Source organism: Notechis scutatus, chromosome Z (genome assembly GCF_049901735.1).
Source record: "Notechis scutatus isolate UNSWTSFEM ecotype Mainland chromosome Z, rNotScu1.2, whole genome shotgun sequence".
NCBI classification, from domain to species: Eukaryota; Metazoa; Chordata; class Lepidosauria; order Squamata; family Elapidae; genus Notechis; species Notechis scutatus.
Window position 1 is genome coordinate 42,992,317 of NC_142025.1, and position 27,570 is coordinate 43,019,886.

At 35.8% G+C, this 27,570-nt stretch overlaps 1 protein-coding gene across 16 annotated transcripts in view; it reads right to left on the reverse strand.

Annotated features, from left to right (window-relative positions):
• Positions 1-27,570, reverse strand: part of DYNC1I1 (dynein cytoplasmic 1 intermediate chain 1) — a 273,836-nt gene that overhangs the window by 83,706 nt on the left and 162,560 nt on the right. For all 16 annotated transcript variants that reach the window (XM_087945421.1, XM_087945424.1, XM_087945423.1 and 13 more), the window contains 3 exons: positions 23,167-23,329; positions 15,708-15,807; positions 8,066-8,191 (listed from right to left, as the gene is read on the reverse strand). In XM_087945421.1, coding sequence (XP_087801547.1) covers positions 8,066-8,191; positions 15,708-15,807; positions 23,167-23,329 — 389 coding nt within the window. The remainder of the gene's footprint in view (positions 1-8,065; positions 8,192-15,707; positions 15,808-23,166; positions 23,330-27,570) is intronic.

Below are 27,570 nucleotides of genomic sequence, written 5' to 3' on the forward strand. Positions count from 1 at the left end.
ATTATTTTCAAAAGAACATTAGGCAGTTCATGAAAGACAACATCATACATTATCTTGCCAATGTTTTGAATTCCCATTGATTCTCATTGCAGAGATTAACACCTTAAAAATGTTTATCTTGCTTTTCCTAATGATTTAATAAGGAGTGCTACCAAAATGTATTTGATTCAGCAAGTAATAAACTATTTATTGTTTGATAAAATTGTACTATATCAATAATGCTACAGCCGATGAGGACATATTTATGATTTCCATCACTAGATCTTGCATCTTAAACCAAAAAAATGTTGTGATGCACTTTAGGATATACACAATATAAGCCATCTGGGAAAGATAGGGCATTTTTTTTAAATTGCAAAGACATTCTTTTAAAGATGTTTGATGATTTTGTCACCATTTGTGGTTTGGCACATCATCAATATTCTTATAATTTGACTTCATAAAATATAGCTTGTGACCTGAATGTTTTAAGGAGATTCGAAAACATGCCAGGCCTGCTTTCAAAAAAAGGAAAGTTTTGCCTTTAATCAAATGTTATTTTATAACACTAAGTTGCTTATCTTGGAAAAGGATATCCTATCACATAAGAAGTGCTTGATTTGAACAGTTAGCAGAAAAGCTTGATAAAAATTATCTTGTTAGACTGAGTGGGCCAAATAGCTCATTGGATTATTTCATTTTTCCATGCTGTTTTTTTTTTTTTTGTACCCTTCATTTTTTTGTATTAGGAATCTTTTTTCATAAAAGACATATGGGATCCAAGAAAAAAACATAACAAATTTATAGTAAGTCAGAATATTTACTACATATGCCTACCAAAATGTTGTTTGGTCTAACCATACACAAAGATGAAATTCCTCTTTAGCTCCATGAAGAAATTTTGATTATTTTTGAAGTTTTATAATAAGTAATAACTGATTCAGAAGAGAGAAAATAATGGAGGGACATCAGAAAATTAAACTAAAACATTTTTTCATACTAAAATGAAGCTGCAAAAGAGTCTGTTCTTTTTCCCCTTTCTTTTTTTATACCAGGACACATTTTATAGAAACACAAGTATGCAACAGAGGTTAGGAAGCTGTATTTCTCATATCCTCATAAACCAGGCTAGTAGATCACTGTATATAACAAAAGTGACATATTTTTATTTAGGAGGGAAAAAATCAGCAAAGAAGAAATGAAAATCAGTGGTAGGGAACGGAGAAGGAGAGAACTCTAGCCAATGCTGGCCACTAAATACAGATTTTCAGTTAACTTCAGTGTGTTTAATTCTAAGATAGGCATTTGTGATTCCATCCACCCAGTTTAAAAGGAAAGACCACACCAGAATAAGCAATGAGGGGTGGTCAAATGCATAATTTAATGACAGTGTATGGAAACCACTACAGAAAACTTGAGGGCAGGCACAGGAGGGAGAAACATTCCACAGTGTGGTTAAGCGGTTGATATCTAGAACCAAACCACAATATTTTCCAAGCTTGGGCAGCTTTTATTGAAATTAAAATAGAAAGCCTAAGGGCCATGTCCCACATAGAAATTGACAGCTTACCAGTGACATGGAGCCTACCAAGCGAGAATCATTGGATACTGGTATTGTAGAAAGAACCAAAATAGATGCCACTCCCAAAGTTTTACTGCTGTGCCAAGTAATCTACCAAGCATGGTTACAAAACCACAATTCATGGCTGCACAGGGGCAAATTCCAGATTTTTAGCTTCATTGGGTTGTGCTCCATTTAGTTCCAAAGACCAACACATGAAGTTATGTCAAAAAACTATATGTGTTGTTTGGTTGCAGGATGAGGAGGAAATGGACTCTCTTACTATGATAATGATCTCAGTTTGGTCTTCCTTTCCTCTAGGAAGAATAATTCTATATATAGAGTTAATAAACTATGTAAGAGTTAAGAAGCCAAAGCACACTGGATTTAAAGATAATATAGAAGGAAAGTCACTGAGGGTTCTCAGTCATCCAGCCATCATTGTCCCAAATATACTTTTTGTAAGAGGCAACTGGAGTTTCTTCGTTTTTCCTTGAAGACTTTTCTATTCTCCATTCTCCACCATTCAGTCTGAACTGAAGAAGTTTATTGGATTAGAAGCAAAATATCTTCAAGGAAAAACAAAGAAAATCCAGTTGCCTCTTGAAAAAAGCACTTTTGGGACATACAATGCATTAAATTGAAAATGATACATGTTCTAGCAACCATGATTTTAGCAGATGGACAATACTGAGATAATCAATTAACAAGAACATAAGAAAGTACTGCACTAGTTATTACTTTATACTGAGTTTTCAACTTCCAAACCATTTGAATTTGTAAAGAAACACCTGTTCCTTACTTATTATTTCTTGCCATTATAATCCTGTATTATAAAATTATCCAGAGAACTATTGCAACATCTGAAAATCTTTCTAATTGTAGTCTTTTGTTGAATGGCTCCTTTGAAATGGAGCCATGTTACCTGGCCAAATATTCTATATTGTGAACAGATAAATAAAGCATGTGGAAACCATCAATCGTTTTCCATCGGCTATATGTTATCTCAGGCAAGAATGGTTGCAATGACAATATCTCTTTACTTCAGATTCTTCGCAGTGGGGAAAGTTTATTTTCTTCTTTCTTGACTTTCTATTTTGTAAGAATTCCAGGAAAGGAAGAAGAAGTGGTTATATTTCTTTCCCAGAAACATTACATGAAATGAAAAAAAAAAAAAACTTTTGATCCAGAATGTTTTGTTTATTCCGCCTACAAGAGAATAGATCTTTCATGGGCTGGCAGCAGGCCCAGGTTAAAAACAGCCAGTTCATGTAATAGCCATTCATTCATTGTAATATAGATTCTTGCATTTGGAATGTATATTTCCCTTTAGTGAATGTCCATCTGAAATATATATTTATATGGCGCTTTCAATTTTTAAAATGAAGATATTTTGCTTTGTTTTACATCACTCCAAGTCCACCTGAGGTTATCCCCTGGTAGTTCCGGTACCCAGAACAGACTAGCACATATCCTCTGCATACTCTAAAATTCTTTTGATTCTTCCAGTCGCCTATTGGAGATGCTGTACATGCATAATGTGAGTGAAAACCCTTTTTTGGTCCTGGAACTGCTGGACAAGATTTTGTGAAACAACACCAAGTGTCTTGACAAAGCAAAGTATGCAGGAAATTGTCTTGCTAAGGCTAATTTCTTTTCCATGCTTGAGTATAAGGAAGTTCTGATCTTATTGTTGACATATTGTGTGTTGTTTGTAGGAGAGTGCTTTGCTTTCCATTTTTATTTTTTAAAGGCAGGGATCATTTTCTAGAAACTTGGGCGGGGGTGGGGGAATCAGGTACTATTAATAATCAAAAGCTGGAGGCCTTGGAATTTCACACTGCCCATCCCTGCTTAAAGTTATCAAAAAAGTTATTAACATTCAGATTTTTTTTTAAATAGCACTCACTGCAATTTTATAAAGAATAGAGCAAAGTAACTGTGGAAAAATAGTTTTAAATAATGAAAGTAATAGTTACCATTGTATGCAAATGCTCGGTGATGTTCAGTATAAAAACATATTGAATAAAATATAAATTTAACTACACTAAGTTTTACAATGTAATATAGACTTTTTTTTGAAGAATCCAGGAAGAAGAAGGTGGTGTTTTGATGCTAAGCAGATTGCCTTTCCCTACCTATACTCTTTGGGCCCTTAGAAAAGCAAAAAAAAAAAAAAAATACCAATATGGTCATAAACATGTTTAGAAGGCAAATAAAATAAAACAAGGAGAAAGGATATTGTTATTCTGACTCAACAGAATTTTGATTCTTAATGTTTTAAAAACTCTCATTTCTTCTGGTTTCACCTTTATTTTCTCACTACTTCTGATCTCACATATTACAAGTATACTTTGATTTGCATAAACCAATAGAAAGAGCATTGCATTCTCACCATTTTCAGTTAGAAATGGCAGCTTTCACCCTCCAGTAATAAAGTAAACTTATTTAGTAGAGCATATTAAAATAGGCTTTTATAGATTGATATTCTTGTCTCCACTATTAAACAAACCCATGCAGAATAAATTTCAGCTGTCCCTATTTGAGTTGTCCTTGTACTAATACCCAGTCAACCAAACTGCACTATTTTTATAAGCTTAAAAAGAAAAGCACATACAATGCTTCAAAATTGGTATTTCTGAACTTTTGAATAATTACATTTTATTCTGCCAGGTTTGATTTCTTTCCTAATTTTCTGCCTGTTGTCTAGCAGTGATTTTATTTATATTATTGATTGTTGCTTGTTTTATCATTTATTAATGTTTATCAAAAACATTTTATTGTAAAATAAAAAGAAAAAGAAAAAGAAAAGAAAAGCATTTATAACCAAGATAAAAATGACTTCTTTTGATTCACTATTGATCTAACAGTAAATAAAACATTCAGAATTGCATTAAAAAAAACTAAAAATATGAAATAAAAGTACTCCTCTACTTTTGTTATTGTTTACTATGTCATGATTTTTGTGACATATTTTATCTTAATAATGCATTTTATTTTTTCATCTCTGAAAACAACTAATTAAACTTACATTATTTTTTCAGTGAATGTAAATATATTAATGAAAACTATTGTATCTGATTATAAAATTGAAGTCAGAAGGTACAAAATAAAGCAGTACAAGAAGCAAGATGGGAAAAGACAAATTATAAGCATTTCTCAGATACTGGTCTACATATTTCAACATATTGATTACCTATTAGTCAGTCAGAATTCCTGGTGTCAGCAAACACATATTTTTGCCTGTTCATTTGGCAATGATCTGTATGTTAATCATATGTGCCACTGTTTTCTACATTTTTCTTTCTGCTTCTTAATATATTTTATAACCTTCAGTCTTCCTATGGAAATACTGATCAATGATAAACCTGATTTTTTTTTTAGATCAATCAAGGTTTAGGTGCTCTATGCAGTTAGGAGGATGTACACCTCAATTCTTGTAACTTATTTTATTTATTCCAATGATCAGTGATGCAGCCAATGTACAAAATTTTAAACATGATTGTAGTAGCCACTCGAATTGCTCATTTGCACCAAAATATTATCTATTTCTTCCAAATTTGTTTACCATTTACATATTAATAAATAAGATGCCAAATAATTTTCATGTGATACATATATTAATAAGATCAATGATGTTTTGAAATGAAAAAGGGTGCATTAAAACAGCGCGTAGAAGAACTCTGCATGTACAGTATGTTGTAGAAGTCATAATTTACTGTCCAGATTATTTTTGATATCATAGCTGAATACTTTGCTAAATTCAATATGCATTTTAATGGAGATGTTCTTGGTGACAGTTTTACTCAATAGGTGCAGATTTTAAATGCATATTATTGTTTTTTTAATGAGGCAATTAAATGTGTTCAAATAAGATGTAATGAACCAATTACTATTGTTTTTGCAAAGTGGACATAGTATATAAGAAATACTATGAACATTAAGAGTTGAGATGCAGGTTAGGGAACATTTCCTTTGCTATTTTTCAGATACACAAACATGAGAGTAAATAATAACATAGTCGGTTTCCACCAAGTAACCAAAACATGACATCATGATAATTTGTAACATATCTTGCCTCTCTTCCAAGTTCTGAGGTAAGATTAAATGTTTGAAAGTTTCTGTTTCTGTTTTCCAGCTGACTCAAGGAACTGAATATAGTTCTCCTATCAAATTAAGCCATCCAGATCATGTATTCTAAGATTAGCCCATCAAAAAAAATCATATCTAGATTTACCTTTCTTCTAATTTTCCTCCCACACTCTTGCATTTATATCAATTTGGCAATTCAATGTGATTCTCATTATAAATGCACCAGGGAAAGCATTTAAGATAGTGTAGAGTATTTTAAGAGGTGACACAGTATTTTCTAGCATTGTATATTTTAGTTATTTCATAGTCTCAGTCAGGTTGGTTGAAATTTGAAACCCCACATACTTTTCCATCCGAAACAGAATGAAAAGGCTGATTCTCATAAAAAATCGGTCCTAAGAACCCAATATATTGAACAAATTGGTGTATCCTGCAAGGGTGATCTATTATCCAATTTTTGATTCCCTGGTTTTTCACAGATGTTTTTATTACTGTATTCTTATATATCTAACTTATCTGTATTTTGTCTTATTATATATTTATGTTATGTTACTGATAAGGTCTTATGACTATTCAATAAACCTCTTATTATTCATCAAAGATCTCAAATGATTCCATGGAGCCTGTAAAATTTTAATCTCAGCAAACTGTTCTTATTCAAACAAAACCTTGAATATATTAATATATCATCATTATTTTGGCAAAGACAAACAAATTCTATGTCAGAGATGTTCTGTAAGTCTTCAAAGTTTAAATTCTCTCCAAATGAATAATTTCCCTGCAAATTATTCTAAGCAGAGAGGGCAGTTTGAATTTTCAGATCTGAATCATAGATATTCAAAATATATGAAGCATTTAACTATCATCAGAAACAAAATTTGTAGTGTCCTTATGGAAGACAATGATGACATTTAAAAGATGTACTTAAATACTGTAGGCCTTTCCCTTTTCTGAAATATAATACATTCATAATAAATTAGAGATAGAAATATAAGGGGAAACTATGAAGTACTTATCTCTACACTAAATATTTTGATCATGAGAAATGTTAATCTGATACCTCATTAATCAAAACAGCATTAACGTGTTATTTTCAGTCCAAAATAAGTTTATTATTTCAGATTGAGGACAAACTGGTTGCAGAAAGTGAGGAGATGGTAAAATTATAATAGATTTGAATTTTGAGATTTTAAAAAAATGTAATTTAGCTAGTAAAAGGAGATATGCCTAGTGTCATGGCAGATCTTTTAATATCTCAGTAATTCCTAAAATTAGGTTGCTGAAAAACATGGCTAATGACCACGTTCTTCCTTCCCATGCAACAAGCTTAACTAATACACAATTAAGTCAGTAAGGGACCTTCTAGATTTTATATAGATAATCCTCAACTTATGACCATAATTGGGACCAGAATTTCCATTGCAAAATGAGTCATGCCCAATTTTAAGTGAGTTGTGCCCAATTTTACAAATTGTCAATGGATGTTAAATGAACTGCTGCAGTTAAATGAATCACGGGGTTGTTAAATTAATCTGGCTTCCCCCATTGACCTTGGTTTTTGGAGGCTAGCTGGAAATGTTGTAAATGATGATCACATGATGCTGGGATGCTGCAACCATTGTAAATACACGCCAGTTTCCAAGTATCAATTTTTGATCACATGACCATGGGGAAGCTGTGACAGTTGTAAATGCAAGGACCATTCATAAGTCACTTTTTCCAGTGCCATCATGACTTTGAACAGTCACTAAATGAATGGGTGTAAATCAAGGTCTACCTTTATTGCCACAGATGTTCTTGGTTCAAGAAGATCTTGGAAAAGAAAAAGCAGGAATACATTTCTTTGATTTTTCAGATATACCTATTGATTTCTTGTCTCAATTGTTACACTAGGATGTTGATTGTGATCTAAGTGACACCTGCTGCTGGACTGGAAAAAATCACACAGTAATTGGTGAAAAGTGCAGTGGTGATCTCCATTCTATCCTGCCATTGGCAAAGCTAATATTTGCAAGCCTTCTACATGCTGATACTCTGTAAAGCTGTAATATCATTCCAAGCAAAGTGAAGCAGAGCTCAAGCTGCTTTGAAATAGAAAACACACGGGAATTTACGTGGGTGGGAAAGCATATGTTGCCAGCTGGAGGAGGAAGTGGTATACCACATTTACTTCATAAGTGTGAGGTTTTTATAAATAAATTCTCTTGGGGATTGTTTAAAATAGACAAAAAATGACACACAGTCTCCAACCAGCCTATGTTGTTTTAGAAAACTGAATGCATTCTGAAAATATTAGCATACTTCCTAGGCCCTTTTTTCTTTTCTTTTTATATCTTTATTTTTAACTTCAAGCTCTTATGAATTGTGGGCAGATGGGATATACAGTAATCGTCAGCACATCTTTTATGAAGTAAGCATCTTAAACTGTCTTACCTGGCAATGAAAAACATACTCAGGAGTTGTTTTTTTGAATTTCATGTTCCAGACCAAGGCCACCCCATCAGGTTCATGTGGAGCATCTTCATTGTTGTTATATGAAGCAACCATCAACTCAGGATACTGTAAAGAAAGTAACAGGCAGTTAAATTTGGATACACAGTAGTGGACAAAATGATATATGCTGAGTGAAAATCACATAAGCAGATAGGTTCATCCAGAAGGTCTAGCAAAAGAAAGACAGAATGATCTATAAAGTAGAAAACTTTCCTGCATAACCAGATCTGAAATTAGGGAACTAGTGATGAAAAGATAGCCCATGCTATATTGCCTTCATCAGCCTATTCACTCACCTGGTGGGAATTCTACATTCACATCTGCTTGACATATGTGGCACTGCTGATGATTGCTGAGTGGTTAAACTTAAGTGCCTGTGTATAGTAGAGCTTTGAAAGTATTCAGAACGAGCAAATGCCCTTTCCTCAAAGCACAAAGTAGATTAATCTTATAGGGTTGACTAGCTACTTCATGGGTTTTTCCAATGCTTGGTTATGGCCAGCTGCTCTGCTTCAGTGGAGCTTACAACAAATGTGAAGTCTGTGCAAATGGAAGCATGTGGCTGGCTGCCTCCAAATAAATATCTTTTAAAGCAGCCAAGCCATATAGCTACTTTAATGCTTCAGGGAAGGTGCATTTTGTGAAGTGACACAGCTATGTATATGTTTATCCCATCTATTGAAAAATAAATAAAGAAAAAGCATAGTTTATATTTGAAATTACTGAGACACACACAAATATAAGGAACTGGAACCCATAAAGTTTAGCTTCTATGTCACACAGCATCCAGCTATGTGTCCTTGAGAGGTTTGCATGAAAGAACCAACATCCATTCTCATTTCCTAGTAGCTAATACTAAAAGTATGCTGCCTATGATGCAGGAAACAGTACAGAGTCATCAAGAATAATAGCCACAGTGGCTTCCGGTTTTGCAAGGCTCGGCGGCGGCAGGAATTCGTGATCCTCCGCGATTCCTGCTGCGCTCGCTGCCGAGGTTCCTCCGATCCAGATGGATCTGGAGGATAGGGCTGCCCCGTAGAGGCAGCCGAAGAGAGAGGGGATCCGGATTTGGGGGTATCGCAAACCCCCTCCTCAGCCGGCAAAACCCCTTTTTCCCAAGGCAGTGGAGCGGCGGTCAGCAATGGCCGCCACAAAGAAGCCTGCAGCCGGGTAAGATTTGTGCAGGAGGAAGCAGGTGAAGGCGAAAGTTTTGGCTGAACCGGGACTAGAAGAAACTTTTAAATACCCTGGAAACTAAATTGTTTGAAGGATACATTGTCTCCCAAGGAAGATTGTAAAAGCGGTGGGAAAAAAAGCTGAAAGGGGAAGTTACTTTCTTTCACTCTCCCTTCCCACAGAAACAGCAGTTGGAAATCTGGAAAACCTGCTTGGGCATAGAAGGTAAACTTGAAATTTAAAGCCAAGGGGATAAAGGATTTCTGGACATTGGAATTAAAAACTTAAAATTATTTTTATTTGTTATAAGTGGAAGGGAAGAGGTAAAGATTTATTTTAAGATTGTACTGAAGGGGACTGCTTTGAGTTTATAAGATCAGAAATAAAAGGTATTACGACTTCTAGAAGATTACTTTGAAACTGTGTATTTGAATTCTACCCTAGGAAGAGAAAATATAGAAAGAAGAAAGTGCTAAATGAAACTGTTTGCTTTGATTTAGTTTGCTTTGTGACTTTGGGATCTTTGTGAACTATTTCTTGAAAGATTAAAGATATTTGGGTTGTTTCAAAAAAAGGGAAAAATGGCATTATCTTTTGAAGAAGTACAAATGGAATTTCAAAAATTGAAAGAAGAGGAACAGGAAGGCATGGGCTCTTCTGGATCTATTTTCCACTTTTTAGAAATGGCGATTTCTACCTATAAAGAAATACAACAGCGACAGGAAGGCTGGGAACAAGAAGAAGAAGCCATCTTTAATGGACAAATACTCTTAGTGGAGGAAGAAAAGCATAAGGGGGGTAAAGAAATGGTGAATTCGGGACTTAAAAAAGCAACCAAGAAAAAGAAAAATAAGATGAAAAATCAGTATGATGTCAGAAAGCAACAGAAAAGAGAAATACAACAGAGAGGGAAGATAAAGAGAGTGAAACTTGAGAGATGGGGGGTCAAAAAGCTAGAATTGACAAGAAAGGAAGGGAAAAAGGAAAGAGAAGTCATAAAAGCTTTAAACAAGATGTTTAAAAACAGGTTTTTTTCAGAGATAAGGGGTAAGATATAACTTTATAAAAATGATTCTGCAAAAGTACATAAGATTGTATGGTAGATATTAGTATTTGAAATTGAATTAGAAAATTAAAATATTACATGAATTAATAATGCATTAAAGGGAAGCTATGAAAATGTTTAAGATTTGATAATAGAGTTTAATTTACTATGAAATATTGCTTTTATTATATTATAAACTTAATATTCCTTTTTTCTTGGTTTTACTATTACTTATTAAATTTAATATTATTGGCTTGTTTTATTATTTTGAAATGCAGTACTTAGAATGTATGAAGCAGAATCAGTATGGAAAGTATGTACTATTTTAAATGTAATAGGGGAAAGATAAAAAGTTGTCATACTTCAACCAGTGGTTACAGGAGAAATATTGTATTAGAAAGAAAGGAAAAATAGATGATTGAAAGAGAACGGACAAAAGATGCAAGTATAATTATTTAAATTGAGATGAAATAAATAAAATAGAATTAAAAGAATGAATAGGAGAGAGAAAATATATAGAAAATATAGAATGTTAAATAAGATATGAAATAGTATACTATGTGAGCACGAATTTGATTTATGTCTGTACAAAAAGATTTAACCCGGGTAAGCCGCTTTCCAAAAAGAAGTTTTATGTATTTATGTTTTGTGTAATGTTTGTTTATGTTTGAAAGGATGTTGGAAGAGAACTAATGAAACTATATATAATGAATATATATAATTTAAGGCAAAAGAAATACAATTAAACAGAAGGAAAGGGAGTAGTAAAGAGAAGTTGGGAAAGGATATGAAGTTGAACAGATAAGATAAATATATATATTAAATTGTGTTTGTATAGAAATGTGATAATTTGGAATTATCTTGTTTTTAAATAAGATATTCTATGTGTTTTTTAGAAAAAGATATTTTATGTTACTACATCCTATGTTTTGTTTGCTTGTGTATGTTTTTAAAAAAAATTAATAAAATTTGTTCAAAAAAAGAAAAAAGAATAATAGCCACAGAATAATGGCTTGACTCTCTATCTAGCCTTTTTTTAAAAAAAAAAAAACCTATTTAAATTAATGGTTATCACCATATTGTATTTCAATATCTACATTTTGCCCTTAAATTATAGGCTGTGCTGGTTATCTATTGACAAAATATTAATAGACACTATTGGAATTATACTAACTATTGTAAGTTATACTAACTTCTGTAAGCCATCCTAAGTCATTGAGTAATACAAGATATGCAGCAAATAAATTTCATAAATAAATAAACAAACAAACTATAATTTGTAATTTTACAAAGGAATTGCCAGCTTTTCTCAACAGACTTTTTGTAACTTTCACAGAAGCACAAAAACAAACTTTGTATGTGAAGATTCAGTCACTGATCCATTTCTCTTTACTTGTTTAATGTTTGCTTGTTTCCCACCTTATTAGTCATAGAAATCATATTGCTTTATCTATATCTGTAATTATTAAATATATTTTTCTTTGTTTACTGTTTTCATAATGTGAATAATCTTAAACACCATTGCACATTTTGCTTGGTTATAATACACAGAACATTTTAGTAGTATATATTATAAGCACTAATAATACCATAATGATAAAATGGTGATATATATCTTCTGCTTGCAGTACAAGTCTATTTCTATATCTATATCTGAGTTGGTCTATTAATAAATATGGTTTAGCTAAGATATAGGAGAGCCTTCAACAAAGCACACACAATAGATAGAAACTCAAGGTAAACCGGACCAAACTTGATTGCAGGAAATACGACTTCAGCAACAGAGTGGTCAGTGTCTGGAATATCCTACCTGAGTCTGTGGTTTCTTCTCCAAACACCAAAAACTTTAACCTTAGACTGTCTATTATTGACCTCACCCCTTTCCTAAGAGGTCTGTGCATAAGTGCACCAACATGCCTACTGTCCCTGTCCTAATGTTTCTTTTTATTCATATCCATTTCATGTATTCATAACCATGTTTATTATACTTATACCTGTTATCTAATACTTGTTTGACAAATAAATAAATTTTCATTTATTAGCTCTCAGCAGCAGAATAAAATGGCCATTTCAAGCATGAAATTTTCAGCACATTAAAAGAAATGATTTTTTTTCATTGTGCAACTGATTGGTCTTATGTTTTCTGCAAAGTCATTTCAATATCTTATATGTTATAATTAATTGACTGGCTTTGAATTCATATCTTGACTTGGGGAGGAAAGTACTGTTCATTGCTCAAAGCAAATATTTCAATAAAGCCTCATCGTATGGGCCTGGCAATCTAAAAGTAATCATGTATCAATAAACACAGGCAGTTTGAAATGAAATTATATCAGATAAATTAAGTAAAAGTCAAAAGACAGGTTTGTCTCTTTCCATTTGGGGCAATGGAAAAGAAAAACTGGATTCACATATGAAGGTATTTTTGATATTTCTACATTTATTTCTGATGATCAATAACATGAATACTTATCTACATTATATTACCCTGGTTAACAGAAAATTCCATTGTGTGGCTTCCAATTGTCAAGCATTGTAAGCACTACAATGTATGAGGCTATATAATTATTTCCAAAGTGGTACTTCTTAATTATGATAGGACAGTCAGCATAACTATAATATTCTGGAAGTTGCAACACCTTTCTCAATTTACCAGAAAAAGAAATACTGGAACACATCAAAGTTTATTCTGAATATGTCTGCCTATTTAAGTATATGTTTGAAGCATGAAACCTAGGGATCAGAAATGGCGGCAGTGAGAATAGCTGAGGTGAACATCTAAGAGAGATAAGAGCAGGAAGAAAAGAAGGTGAAACAAGGCCACCCAGAACAAAGAAAGAGGAGACAAAATACTCTGTATACTTGCCTGCCTGAGGGAATGAACAATTATATTTTGGCAGTTGCTTTCTAAGTTGGGCTTATCTTGCTGTTGCGGGAATACTATAAATGCTGCTTGTTAAAAAACTATCAGATAAGAATTCCATGTAATTTTCATCCCCTTGAAAAGTCCAAGATAAGTTTTTCCTCAGGCTTGTTTCCTATTTCTGTGAAATCCACATAGACCTATTGGCCACCCACATACTTAGCCATATCTGTTGCAAAATGGATTTAATTAAAACACATGGATGCAAAAACCACTCTGGCAATAAAGATGGAGTTACATGCTATAAATAAAAAATGAACTTCAATATATGTGTTATTTCTCTCAAGCTAGATGCAGGTCTGCATCTCTTAGACCCAAAATAAATTCAAAATATACCAAGATTATCTTGAGATTTCACATGTCACATTATTTGTTATCTTGAGAGTCGGCATTATTTGTTTCTCTGGTTTAGCATCACAACAATCCATAAAGGCTTGCTCTTTGAACAACACCTTATAAGTAAGCAATTTATAATGCAATTAATATGTTTGAGGAATGTCACCAGGACTTTGAATCAACAGTCAGTTGTGTAGTGTGTTCTTATGAACAGTATAGTCTCAGAAGAAGATGAAGAAAAGAAAAAAAATTGGAACAATAACATGACATGATTGTAGAGAACAAAGGGAACAGATATTTGTCACTGTATATACAAAAACATCAAATTAAAATTAAAAAGGAAATAAAAATGCCAATTCGAGAGAGAAATTGGAATAATTTCTTCCTTCTGGATTTACAGAAGAGGACTGTTAAAGTTTTGACAAAACTCAAGATAAAGCATAGTAATCATTTGAATGGATTAAACCAAGATAGTTTTATATAGAAAAAAGGAACAGTTTGCTTATTTAATCAGGATTAACATGGAATATGTTGTTATTTTGGATGGTTCTTTCTGGACTAGCTGACATCTGGATTAAAAAATACATTGTGTACTGGATTTGCTTACAGTTAAGAATAGAGATTTGTAAAGATGAATTTTATATTTGTTAACTGGTTTACTGGATTGCCACACCTGGATTAGAAAAGATGTTGCTTATTGAACTTTCCAATATTTAAAAATTGAGCTATGATATGAAGAGTTTTATATCTGTTAAATTAAAAGTGAAGAGATACTGAAAGTATTTATATTTGTCGTGATGAAGATGGGAAGTCACTTTCTTAGTGATTTTTTTTCTCTTTCTCCTTTTAACTCTTTCTTTTATTTTTTTTCTTGCACTTTTTATTTTTTTATTTTTAGTTTGTGTTATTTTTTATTATTGTAGTTAAACTTTATAATAAAACACATAAAGTGCAAATTTTAATTCCTAGTAAAGGATTTGAACTCCATAAAATAATGTCCATTATTTATATCTTATATGCCTCAATAGGACAAAAATTGTCATAGGATGCTTCTCTGTATCAATATAATCAAATACTTCAATGAAAATGACTCTTCCACAAATTTCTGTTTGCTGTCTAATTTCTTTTCCCATTAAGGATACTGAGATATTTTGCATATAGAACATATATTCAATAATTAAATTATACATCCTTTTCCAAGGCTAGATGCCTTATTACAACTGACCATGTTAATATGGTTATAGCTATATGAACTTGTATGACATGCTGGCATTTTAAATCTTATTTTCTTTGAACATCCAATATCACAAGTTTTTCTCATTAGCACTTTACTTATATTATTGTAATTTTAGTGCCTGTTTCTCAAAAAATTAAATTGAAATACTTGGAATTATTAGCATAGTAGTACGCCAAGGGTGGGATGCTACTGGTTCGGCCCGATTCTATAGAACCAGTAGCTCTGAAGAGCAGCATACACTGAATCGGTTCAGTGCAATGACCTTTTGGTCATCCATTTGGCCTACCTGGCCACCCGGGCTCTTGGCTGTCCTTTATTTTCTGCTTTTTCAACCTCAGCTGCTTTGCGTGACACAGCTGAGGTTGAAAAAGCAGAAAAGAATATTTTCAAATGCTGCGCACCTGCGCGCAGTGCTTCTCAGCTATCCGGGCAGCACAGTTGATGTTTTTTGCAATTGTTTTACCCATACACACACAGCACACATCAGGCACGTGTGTGTCCAAAATGCACTCTGACCGAATTCGTAGTAACACCAGTTGAATCCCACCCCTGTAGTACGCTCATTTATTTTATTAATTTTTAGACAGTCTTATTCCAAGTATGTTGAACAACAAAGTTTAACATCTAGTTTTAGTTATATATGGGTTCCAACACACATGGATGATTACAAGAAAGGAAAAGGTAGTTAAATGACCACAAAGTCTATTTGTTTTCTTTATTTGACACATTTATATAGCTGTCCATTTTTCAGCCAACTCCCAATCTAATATTTAAAATTAACATAAACATGCAAAATCATTTTAAAAATTATAAAACACAACTAGTGAAAACATAAAATATTCAGAAAACAAGTTACAAATCTTACCTGTAGGGACCAATCCATACAAGTGACAACACGATGTTTAGACCAATGCTCATCATAAAACTGTCGGCTGAAGGAAAGGTTGACTCCAGCTTGGACATCACTATATGTATTTGAACAAGGATTATATCACTACTTAAAATTAGAACTGACATTTTAAAATAATAAACTGTTTTGCCAATAATTAGTTCTCATTGTTTCATTTCTCTACTACATTCCCTTAGCTATTTTAGTTTTTCTGTTTCTTAACCTCTCTGTCTGTCCTGTCCATGATTTAAATCAAAGGAAAGAAATAGGCTAAGAATAAATTTATTACATCTAAACCATCTAAACAAGTGGAAAATAATGGTTCTACATTTTTTAATTTATTTAGGCCATTGGAAATCACAAATAATATTGAACAACTGAGATAAGAATCTATATAGTTTACTTTCTTAATTTAACTTTAACTTCCAACATTTCTTACATATGTAGTTTCCAGAATATAGAACAGGTTCAAACTGGCTTAGTTGTGATGCTGGGTTTCACATTATATTAGCTAACACATGAATTTTATATAGAAAACTGCTATAGAAGATGTCACATATTTGTGCATGTTGTGAAAGTTGTTTATTAATTATTCAACAATATATTATGATTTGGAACAAATTAACAAGCAAACCAGATTACACAATCTTTCAAAAATTGCAATTGGATTCTGGTTACAACTCTGAAAATCTTGCAGTCAGCATTATAATTGAAACTGGTATTCCCAAGAAGGACACCAACAAAAGAAAAGTTGACTTCTAATTTCCTTCCTAGGGAATATTTTGAACAAATGCTGAGTGTTTCCATATAGATTCAGAAGTTTTACATGTTATATAAATTATACACAAAACAAATCATGGCTCAACCTTTCTTTTCTCAGATCCTTCAGATGTGAAGGATCTGAGGGGAAAAAAGAACTGAGAAATATGCCAAGTATAGTATAGATGGTACTTGGCTCAATAGTAACTGTGAAAGGATCTTGGACTCTTAGTGGACAATCATTTAAATATGAGCCAGTAGTGTGCTGAAGCTGCCAAAAAAGCCAATGCAGTCTTAAGTTGTATTAATAGAGGAACAGAATCAAAATCATGTGTGTTAATACTGTTAAGTATGAGGCATGGGCAGTGTTAAGTATGAGGCATGGGCGTAGAAACGGAGACGAAACTGCTTCTTGTGAACTTCAGCTCTTTATTTAAAGCATGATAACAGAGACAAAACCCTTGGATAGCGGCCGCCCTTTTATAGAGTGAACTGCGATCCGGATGACCAATGGATGTTGTTATAGGGTCTGAACCTCGTCCAATGGGACTCGGCCTGCCAACAGCCAGTCAGATTGCTCGGAATTAACCAATCATAACTTGCCATTATAAGGGCCAATAGGAAGTGCAGGATTACGATCCTGCTATGCAAATGAATCTTTATTAATTACATTTCTTTAGTTCACAACACCCCTCCCCCCTGGGTTCCGTTTGACAGCCGTGGTGACGTAATCTCGCAGGTATGCAGGTTGTTTTACCTGCCTAGTTGATTTCCGCTGTTCCACCGGTTTTTGTTTAAAGTTCGGTTCCGGTGGAACGCAAGGCTCGTTTCCGCCCGGGGTTGCTTCTGCGATACTATCAGAGTCCCTTAAGTCCATTCCTGGATCGGGCGGGCCTGTTTCCGCTATGGTGTTCCTCTGCGGGAAGGATGGCCCCAATCCCGGACTTTCTTCAGGTGGCGCGAGCACTCGGTTTAGTGGCCGTCGGTCTTCAATTACGTCGTGGTCTATGCGGTCTTCATTCCCCTCGGTATTCCCTCCCCCCTGAGTTTGGAAGTCCTGGGGTCACAGATATTTGGTTGTAAACGAGATCAAAGTTGGTCTATGTGGCGGTTCCATATCTTGCCGTCTGTCATCTTAAGGCGGTAAGATCTAGGGCCAGTGAGGTAGACTACGGTGGCAGGGACCCACAACAGTTCGCCGGAAAGGTTTTTAGCGTAGACCAAGTCGCCTACATTGAATTGGCGATGCGTTCCGCTGGATCTGCAAGGTTTCTCTGGCGCATAAGATGGGTGTAATCGGTCGAGGTGGGAGCGAAGCTTCCGCCCCATTAAAAGTTCGGCTGGAGTCTTGTTGGTGACACTGTGGGGGGTAATGTGTTGTAGTAAGAGAATTTTGTTCAATCTAGTGTCGATGTCCCCCAGATCCATTTTTGGAGTGTCCTTTTAAGGAATTGGACCATCCGTTCCGCTCTACCGTTTGCCGCAGGGTGAGCCGGCGAAGTTAAGGCATGGCGGATGCCTCGGTCCGCCAAGTATTGTTCGAAGGTGAGAGCAGTAAATTGGGGTCCGTTGTCGGAAACTAGAACGTCCGGGAAACCGTGTGTTGCGAATAATTTATCTAGTTTTTAATAACGGAGTCAGTAGTCGTGCTTTTCATCTTGTGGATTTCGAGCCAGTTAGAGTAAGCATCCACGGTTAGGAGAAAAGTGTGTCCCTTCGTAGGTCCCACGAAATCAATGTGGATGCGGGACCACGGGCCTTGAGGCGTTTCCCATTCAGTGGGGGTTGCTCTTGGTGGGGCGTTGCTGACCTCTTGGCAGTTTCTACACGTGGTTACCCAGGCTTCAATTTGTTTATCGATGCCTGGCCACCATGCGTAGCTTCGAGCGAGAGCCTTCATGCGGACGATGCCCGGATGTCCTTCGTGGAGGGTTTGCAACACGAGTCGCTGTAGTCTCTCTGGCACGATGACTCTATCTCCCCATAGGATGCAGCCCTTCTGGGAGAATAGTTCCGTTTGGCGGTTTTTGAACGGTGCAAAAGTGGCGGGAGTTTCTTCGACTGGCCAGCCGCGTTCAACCCAACTGAGAACTTTTGCGAGGATAGAGTCCCGTTTTGTGTCGGCAGCGATATCCCTTGCCGTTAGTGGCGGCGAGTTGAGGGTTTCAATTTGCAGCGTATTGAGGGTCGGAGCTGGGTCAGCTGACGGTTTCCGGAAGTGGGAACGGCTCAAAGCGTCAGCGTGGGGAATGGCTTTCCCTGGGCGATGCTGTAGTACGTAGTTGTAGGCTGCTAGGAATTCTGACCAGCGAGTCATTCTAGGTGATAATATATGCGGCGTTGGTTTATCACCTGCTAAAATGCCAAGTAAAGGCTTGTGGTCTGTGACTAGAGTAAAGGGCCGCCCGTAGACATATTCGTGAAATCGTTTCACGGCCGATACAATAGCAAGAGCCTCTTTGTCAAGTTGGCTATAGTTCCGTTCAGCCTTTGATAACGTGCGGGAAAAGTAAGCAATAGGAGCCTCATTCCTGTTTGGTAACACGTGGCTCAAAATGGCTCCAACCCCAAATGGTGATGCGTCGGAAGTAATGTTTAATGGCAAAGTCTCGTTGTACTGCATTAGCACAGCGTCGGAAGTTAATAAGTCTTTAACCTTTCTAAAAGAATGTTCTTCTCTGTGACCCCAAACCCAAATAGCTTTCTTGTCGAGAAGTCAATGTAAGGGTTCGGCTACAGTTGCCTTGTGAGGCAAGAAGATGTTATAAAAATTGATGAGTCCCAAGAAGGCCTGGAGATCAATCAGCCTTATTTTTAGGTCTTCGGGCGTTTTTAATTGCTTTGAGTTTGGTCTCGGTGGGGTGGATTCCTTGTTTATCGAGGAGATACCCAAGAAACTCCACCCGCTCAGTACACAGTTGACACTTATTTTTTTTCACCTTGAGGCCGGCATCTTTGAATCTATGTAGAACTAGTTTGAGACGCCGTTCGAGCTCTTCTTTATTAGGGGCCGCAATTAAAACGTCATCAAAATACGGCACAACCCCCTTTATGCCTTGCAAAAGTCTCTCCATTAGACTCTGAAATATCCCGGGAGCTACACTCACTCCGAACTGGAGTCTGTTGCATTTAAAGGCACCTCGGTGTGTAACGATAGTCTGTGCCTCTGCGGTTTCCGTATCAACGGGTAGTTGTTGATACGCTTGCGCTAAGTCTAACTTTGCGAAGATCTTCCCGCCCCCCAGGGAGTGGAGAAGATGTTGAACCACCGGCACCGGATAAGCGCTCTGTTGGAGTGCGTGGTTCAGGGTGGCGCGGTAGTCTCCACAAATTCTGATCGACCCATCCGGTTTGATGGGGGTTACAATTGGGGTCTCCCATCGGGCATGGTCAATAGGCTCCAACACCCTTGGGCTATTAACTTATCAAGTTGCTCGTCGATCTTGGGTTTAAGGGCGAATGGTACCCGACGAGGCTTAAGGCGGATAGGGGCTATTTCTGGGTTGAGGTTAAATGATACAGGGGTCCCTTTGTACTTGCCTAAGTTGTCGGAAAAAACGTCCTGGAATTCCTGGACGATGCCTTCTTCCCAGTCGTTGCTCTGGGCATGGTGAATGCCGGCTAACTCAATCCCTAGTGGGGCGAACCATTGTAGGCCTAGCAAACTGGGCCGGTTGCCGTTGACAACAGTCAATGGGAGTGCTGCACTATGATTTTTGAAAGTTACTCGGACTTGAGTCAAGCCAGCGACTGGAATCGTGTTCCCCTGGTAATCCCTGAGGACGATCCTCTGGATGCTGAGGTCCTGACGGCGGATGGTCGGGATGAGTTGTTTGAGGGTCTTCCAGGAGACCATCGAGAGGGACGATCCTGAATCGACTTCCATTTGGCAAGGTTGGTTTTCTATGGCGACTCTCACTCGGATTTTCTGTGCGTCTAGTAGCGAAGCGTGGCCGATGGTTGTCGTTTGGTGTGTCTCTTCCCGTTTTGCTTGAAGAGCCGGTGCTCTGTTTCTGTAGGAGTGGTTGTTTTCTTGGTTACCCAAGCGATGCCGGTTTACAAGAACGTTTCTTGCGGTTTGTCGGAGGGTGTTCTCCCTTCGGCTTGGGTTGGACTCTCTCTTGCTTCTGCAGGCCCGTGCGATGTGGCCTCTCTTCCCACAGGCGTGGCAGAGTGCGTAGCAGAATTTGCAGTTGCTTCTCTTATGGTTGGCTCCACAACTTTGGCAGAGTGCGTAGCGGAATTTGCATTTGTGCGGAGTCCTTAGAATTCGTGGACTCTGATTGTCCCGAATCCTGATGACTTCTTCTTCATCACTCTTCGGTTTGTGATTCTTTGTTGCCGGAAACTTCTCTAAACCTGGTGAAGTGTCACGGGCGAGTTGACGAGGCGGTGCGTGGTTGCGGTGCCTTCGAGCAGCCGACTTCCTGGTTTCTTCTGCTGCAGTAGCATAGGTGACAGCTTTTGGAAAGCTGACGTTGTCTTTCTCCATAGGCCTTCTGTGCCCGTGTCGTGCATCTAATCCCGGAACTGGGCAGCTATGGCTTTTCTGTTGTTCCCTCTGGTAACACTCGTGTCTTCGGGCCAGTGTTGATGCTGTGGATGCATAATGAGCCTGAAGGAGGGGTGCGAGGGTGTCCCAACCCATTTCTGTTACTACAGCCGGTTTCGCGATTGCTTTAGCCACCCGGAATACGGCAGGCCCGCAGTACGTCAAAAAATACTGCTCTTTTCTTGCTGGTGGACACATCCTCTAAATTGTTGGTTTCCAAGAATATCTGGAAACGTTCCATATACGACTCCCAGTCTTCTTTGTCTGGGTCAAAAGGAGCGGGTGGTATAGCGCCGCCTGACATCCTGTAGATGTAGGTGCGCTCTCAGCCACGTACTTCGGTTGGTGCTCTGTAGGGTTTAGCCAGCTCTATTGTCTCCGAATCCCATCCTCGTCGCCAGTGTTAAGTATGAGGCATGGGCGTAGAAACGGAGACGAAACTGCTTCTTGTGAACTTCAGCTCTTTATTTAAAGCATGATAACAGAGACAAAACCCCCGGATAGCGGCCGCCCTTTTATAGAGTGAACTGCTATCCGGATGATCAATGGATGTTGTTATAGGGTCTGAACCTCGTCCAATGGGACTTGGCCCGCCAACACCCAGTCAGATTGCTCGGAATTAACCAATCATAACATGCCATTATAAGGGCCAATAGGAAGTGCAGGATTACGATCCTGCTATGCAAATGAATCTTTATTAATTACATTTCTTTAGTTCACAACAAATACAACTTTATAATGCCTTGGTAAGATATTTGGAATGCACATTGCATCCAGTTTTGATTGCTATGCTGTAAAAAACGATAAGACACTAGAAAGAGCATAGAAAAGAGCAACAAAGATTATTAGGGGATTGAAGGCAAAAATATATGAAGAACAGTTGCAAGAATCGGGTATGTCTAGTTCAATGAAAAGAAGAACTGGAGATGACATGATAGCAGTGTTTCAATATCTATGTGGCTGCCACAAAGAAGAGGGAGTCAAGCTATTCTCCAAAGCACCTGAAGGCAGGATAAGAAGCAATGGATATAAATTAATCAAGGAAAGAAGCAACCTAGAACTAAGGATAAATTTGCTGACATTTATAACAATTAATCAATGGAGCAACTTGATTCCAAAAGTTATGGGTGCTCCAACACCGGAAATTTTTAACAAGAGATTAGACAACCATTTGTCTGAAATAGTTTAGGTTTTCTTGCTTGAGCAGGAGTTGGAATAGAAGACCTCAAAGGTCCCTTCCAATTCTGTTATTCTGTTAAGTTGTAGAATACTGGTTTCAATTAGAATAATGAAATTATGGTGGCACAGTGGTTAGAGTGCAGTACTGCAGGCTACTTCTGCTGGCTGCTGGCTGCTTGCAGTTTGGCAGTTCAATCTCACCAGGCTCAAAGTTGACTCAGCCTTCCATCCTTCTGAGGTCAGTAAAATGAGGAAACAAATTGTTGGGGGCAATATACTGACTCTGTAAACTGCTTAGAGAGGGCTGTAAAGTCTAAGTGCTATGCTTTTGCTAATGACTGGAAGATTTTGGGACTTGTAGTCTAGAACCTACTTCCACTTTGGGAAGATTGCATTAGCTGGTTTGCTTTTTAATTTGTTCTAAATTATAATATTTTATTGAACAATTAATAAAAAACAACCACAGATGCACAAATAGCAGTTTTCTATGTTTACAGATAAACACACTTTCTAGAATATATCATTGAAAGAGCAAAAGTGATATTTACCCTAATGTCATGTGCCTTTAAGTTTAGAGTCTAGAAAATATAGTTGATTTAGATCAGTATTTCTCAAAGTTGGTAACTTTAATATTTGTAGATTTCAACTCCCAGAATCCCCCTTAAAGTTGTTAAGTTAGAAAAGCACTGATCTAGATAAAAGCCGGTATGTTCATTTCTTCTCTGTTTCAATATGTTACAATAAGATTAAGATAAAGACAACTGTAAACCTTAAAAGCCTCTAGAATTAATGAAGAGGATCCAGTAAATGCGTTTTATTACATTATTGAACTCAGAAAGTTTATCACTACAGATGTATTGAACACTGAGGTATTGCTCTCTGTAAGTCACAAATTACCATTTTATTTACTGACTGGATTTAAAAAAAAAGGAGGACAGTACTGACCCATCTTTTTCCTCTACATCCCGGCCACTGTAGTCAAAGAAAATGTCTGAATCTTCAGCTAGAGCTCGCTCAATCACACGTATTGTCCGGTCAAAAAATATAAGGAATTCTTCTGAATGTAGAATCTGTTGCTTTTCTTCCTCTGTCAATTCTCTAGGAGGAGCTTCCAAAAGAATATTGGCACCATTAAACATACAAGCATTTAAATATTTCCAGATGAATCTAAGTCTTCAGAAAAGAAATGAGATCTTCCTATGAAACCTATAGTGAAATTGGTAAGACTGAATGGTTTGCTGCCTTCTAAAGGGAAAAAAATTGAATTCATTAATATTGCACTACATAATCCTAAAATGTGGCTTCTATACCAAAGACATCCTATATCTTGCATATTTATTATTAAGGAGAAGAAAATAGTTAAGATCACACACACACAAAACCCTTCACATTCAGATTTCAGGAAATATTTTTGACTGATGCTCACGAATCAGGCAAGCTTGGAAAGGCAGTGAAACAGGCTTAACAAAAAAGTAGACTTAAATGCTTTTTCAATCCAGAAGCCATCTTCAATTTCAATTTCTAAACCAAATAAATCCTAAAATCTTCTTAAAATATGAAGCTGAGCTTTACTCCTGATGGCTAAATGTAGTTTTATTGGCAATAAGTTGGAAGTACCGTAGTTTGTTGTTGCTTTCTTCGGGGATTTTTTTTTCTTTTTTAATTTTTCTGTCTGGGATTTAGAGATGACTTCCTATCCCAGTATTAACAAGGCATAACAACAAGGTGGTTGTTGTTTTTTCCAAATTAAATGAGGGTCAGATGTGTGCTGATACCTAACTAGGTTAAATTATTCTTAACTGATTAAAATGCATGCTTTGCTCTATTTATCATAAACAGAAGTTACATAAAGAAAAGTTATTGAAAAACCATTTTATAACATTGGATCTTTCTGATTATTGAAAACCCATCATGCTCAATTTTTTGAAAGTATTAGAAAAAAATCAGTTTAAAGTACAGGGACCAGATTGATGCATTAGAAAAAGTATAAAGGTTGAAGTTATATTTAGTACAGATAATATTTTCCAAAATATCATTACTAATGCATGATAATAAATTATGGACTGTAAAACTGAGTGAAGATGGAATATTTTTTAGTATTCCCAATGTAATACCAAAAAAGAAACCAAACCTTTTCTTATTATGTCCATAAACATTTTCATCCTTCTTCTTTGCTTAATACACAAATTAAATGTAAAGGCTCCTTACTACATTATGTTGATTTAGGTCATCCTAAAGCAAACAATGCTCTAATATCTCTTTTGAATTATGTCTATTACGTTTGAAATAAGACTAAGTGAATTCTATCCCATATTCCTCATAGATAATTTTAGATGTGCAAATGGGTAATAGGTCATAATTGCATTATAGCATCAGTGAACCTATATTCAGCATACCAATTAGCACCAATCTGAATGGCTAAAGACAGATGAAACAGAAAAAGAAAGTTGCAGAGAGCCTTCACCTAAAAGTGATATTATTGATAGGGTTTGCACTTCATACTAAACCATAATGCAGTTTCTTAGATTTTGACATAGCACAAGGTGCAATTCTAAGACTGCATAGACGTAAACCAGAGCTTCGCATGCTTTCATGCTTCATGGTACCCTTAATTTCTTAGTAGTTTTTTACGTAGTGCCTCAGGTGGCAGATGTCAAAGTATCGTATTTTCCTCAAAAATTTAAAATACCCCATAGTGTTCCTCTGAGTTCACTGTGAGCACAGTTTGGTAACTGTGGTTGTAAAGCATATTTCATAGTTTAGTATTAAGTGAATCAAGACACTACCTTTTTCAATAAACTATATTTGAACACAATCAATGTATGCAATACACCTACAAAAGTATAATTTCAGCCTTAGTGATTGGAACATTAACTTCACCACTTTGTGCTGTTTTTAAACATGAAAAAAACCTGTAAGAGAAGCATAGAATAGAATTGATAAAAAGAATTGATAAAAAATCAATTCTGTTTAAACATTTTGGCAAAACAGATTTTATTTTAATGGCACAATCACTGCAAACAACAGGTATCCAGAAATTAAAATTAGCTATTATTATGTATAAACATGAAAACATATTTGTTTTAGACAATGAACAAAATTTAAATAAGAAAGAAAACCTAAAATTTGTGGATGATCTGGATGACTGAGAATCTCCATAGACATTTAATATATAGCCCTTTTAAAATACGTGTTATTCTAAGCATGAAATCATATACTTTTTGAAGACCTCAGGCCATGAAAACTTTTGTGGAAACTTGAAAAATTACCAGTAGTATCAATCAATACTGGACAAAGAAATCTGACTTAGGATTTAGTAATTTTCTATATTTTTGTTCTTTTTACTATTCAAATTGCAAAGGATAAAATATCAAATGTAGCAGATAATATTGCATAGAATCTCACTTTTTAAAAAAGAAATGTCCAGATTTTTGTTTCACATGTTTACTCTCTTAAAAACAACAACCCAAATTCTAATGTTTCGAAGTAGCAAATTATTTTAATTTGGATGAATTAAATTTTACAGGGGAGTTATAGAATCTTTCAAAACCAAGAACTGACCCAGCTTAGCTGCTTTGAGAAATGTGAATGGTACTGCTAAATATTAGAAATTAGAAATTCTGCAAGTGTATTTTTAAAAATGTATTTTGCTATGCATGGAAAAAGAAACATAACCATGCATTTAACTTACTAGATACTAATTTTCAGGAAAGCCCTTAATTCAGAATAAATATTGCTGAACCCAGTAATAGCAGGAAACATTAATCAAAATACATGTGTTGCCACTAACATGCTTGTAAACACTGTCTTGAAGCAAAAACAAAAGTTGTGAACTCAGGAAAGGAAGGGTCTGCGTGATGGAATTATGTGATTAAAAACCTTAAGAAAACAGAAAAGTTTAGTTAATGAAGCTTCCTCATAATTATTTATATGATAATCTATTCCTATGTATTTGTGGATAAACTTTTAGATCCACAATATTCTCAGTGACATGAAACTAATCTTTTCCATTTCAAATGTTGGATGGCTAAGATTATTCAAGAAAAAATACTCTGTGCATGCAGATAGGCATTTTTATAAGATTGCTGATTCTTATGTTCCATGTTCAAGCAATGGCTTTCATATGAGAAATCATCAATAAGCCCAGATTTAATTATCCTGAGATAAATTTCATGAGAACAAACTACATGTATGTTTCACTTCTCTCATTGGATTAGATTTTACGGGATAAACTTTTTTGAAATATTGAAATGGTATAAAAGGAAGTGAGGCAGCTAACTGAAACCCAACCAACTTCCAGTGTCAGTTTCAATTTATTATTTTCTTTTCAGTTGCTAAAATATTAACATCCTCACAAAGTACTGCTGTCTCTGATTCAACTACCAGACTTCCTTTTTAAACCTGTGGTCTGAATGTCTCAAAAACTATTACTACCAAAAAGAAAAGAAAGAAGGAGGGGGGTGGATTTTACAACTATCATTCGCTTGAGATCTGGCTTAGGAAGACAAGAAGAGGAGCCAGGGGCAACACAAAACACTTCAACTAGACTAAACTATAACAAAAAAGAGATGATGTTAGTTATGGCTATCCTTCAAATACAGCTGAGGTATACATAGAAGTCATTTGCAAGCCCGTGAAAACCTAAAATAAATATATATCTTTCAGGAGTCTATTTAACTTGGCTTTTAAAAAGCATTCACTCATAATTCACTACGTCGTCTTCCAGAGATACACGAATTATGGTTGCTTTCATGTGGCAAGGAGAGGAAACTTGACCCAATTCTCAACCACGGTTCAGCAACTGAGTATAGTTCTTCTGTTTTAACTAAGGTTATTGGCGTCTCTGCTGATAAGACCTGCATTTAAGTGAGCAGAATATCTTTAAGTGTAAATTTAAATTAATAGAGTTCAGGAGTACCCACACTAGTTAGTGCTAAAGGCAAAATATAAAATCTAGGAAACTACTTTTTATCTGTTCAGACCCTTTGTCCACTCAGTTTAATCTGACCCATAACCACTCTTCAGAATCAAAAGTTCTCCACACTAGTGGAATCTACTTAATCTTTTTTAACTGTAATGTTAAATCTAGGAATATATTTGCTTGTTTGATTTATACACTACTCTGGCAAGCAGTCAAGCTAGCTAAAGAAAAATAAAATATAAAAACTTAGTGGAAATTAACTTGAATTAGATATTAAAAGCATCTCAAGTCGATAAGCCTGTCAAAGGAAATCTGTCTTCACAGGTTTCTAAATGCTTACAAGAACTCCCAAGAAAGTACATTTCACAGGCAGAGCAATGAGAAGAAGATTCTCTCTCACGTGTCAGAAAGATGGGCCTCTGACCACG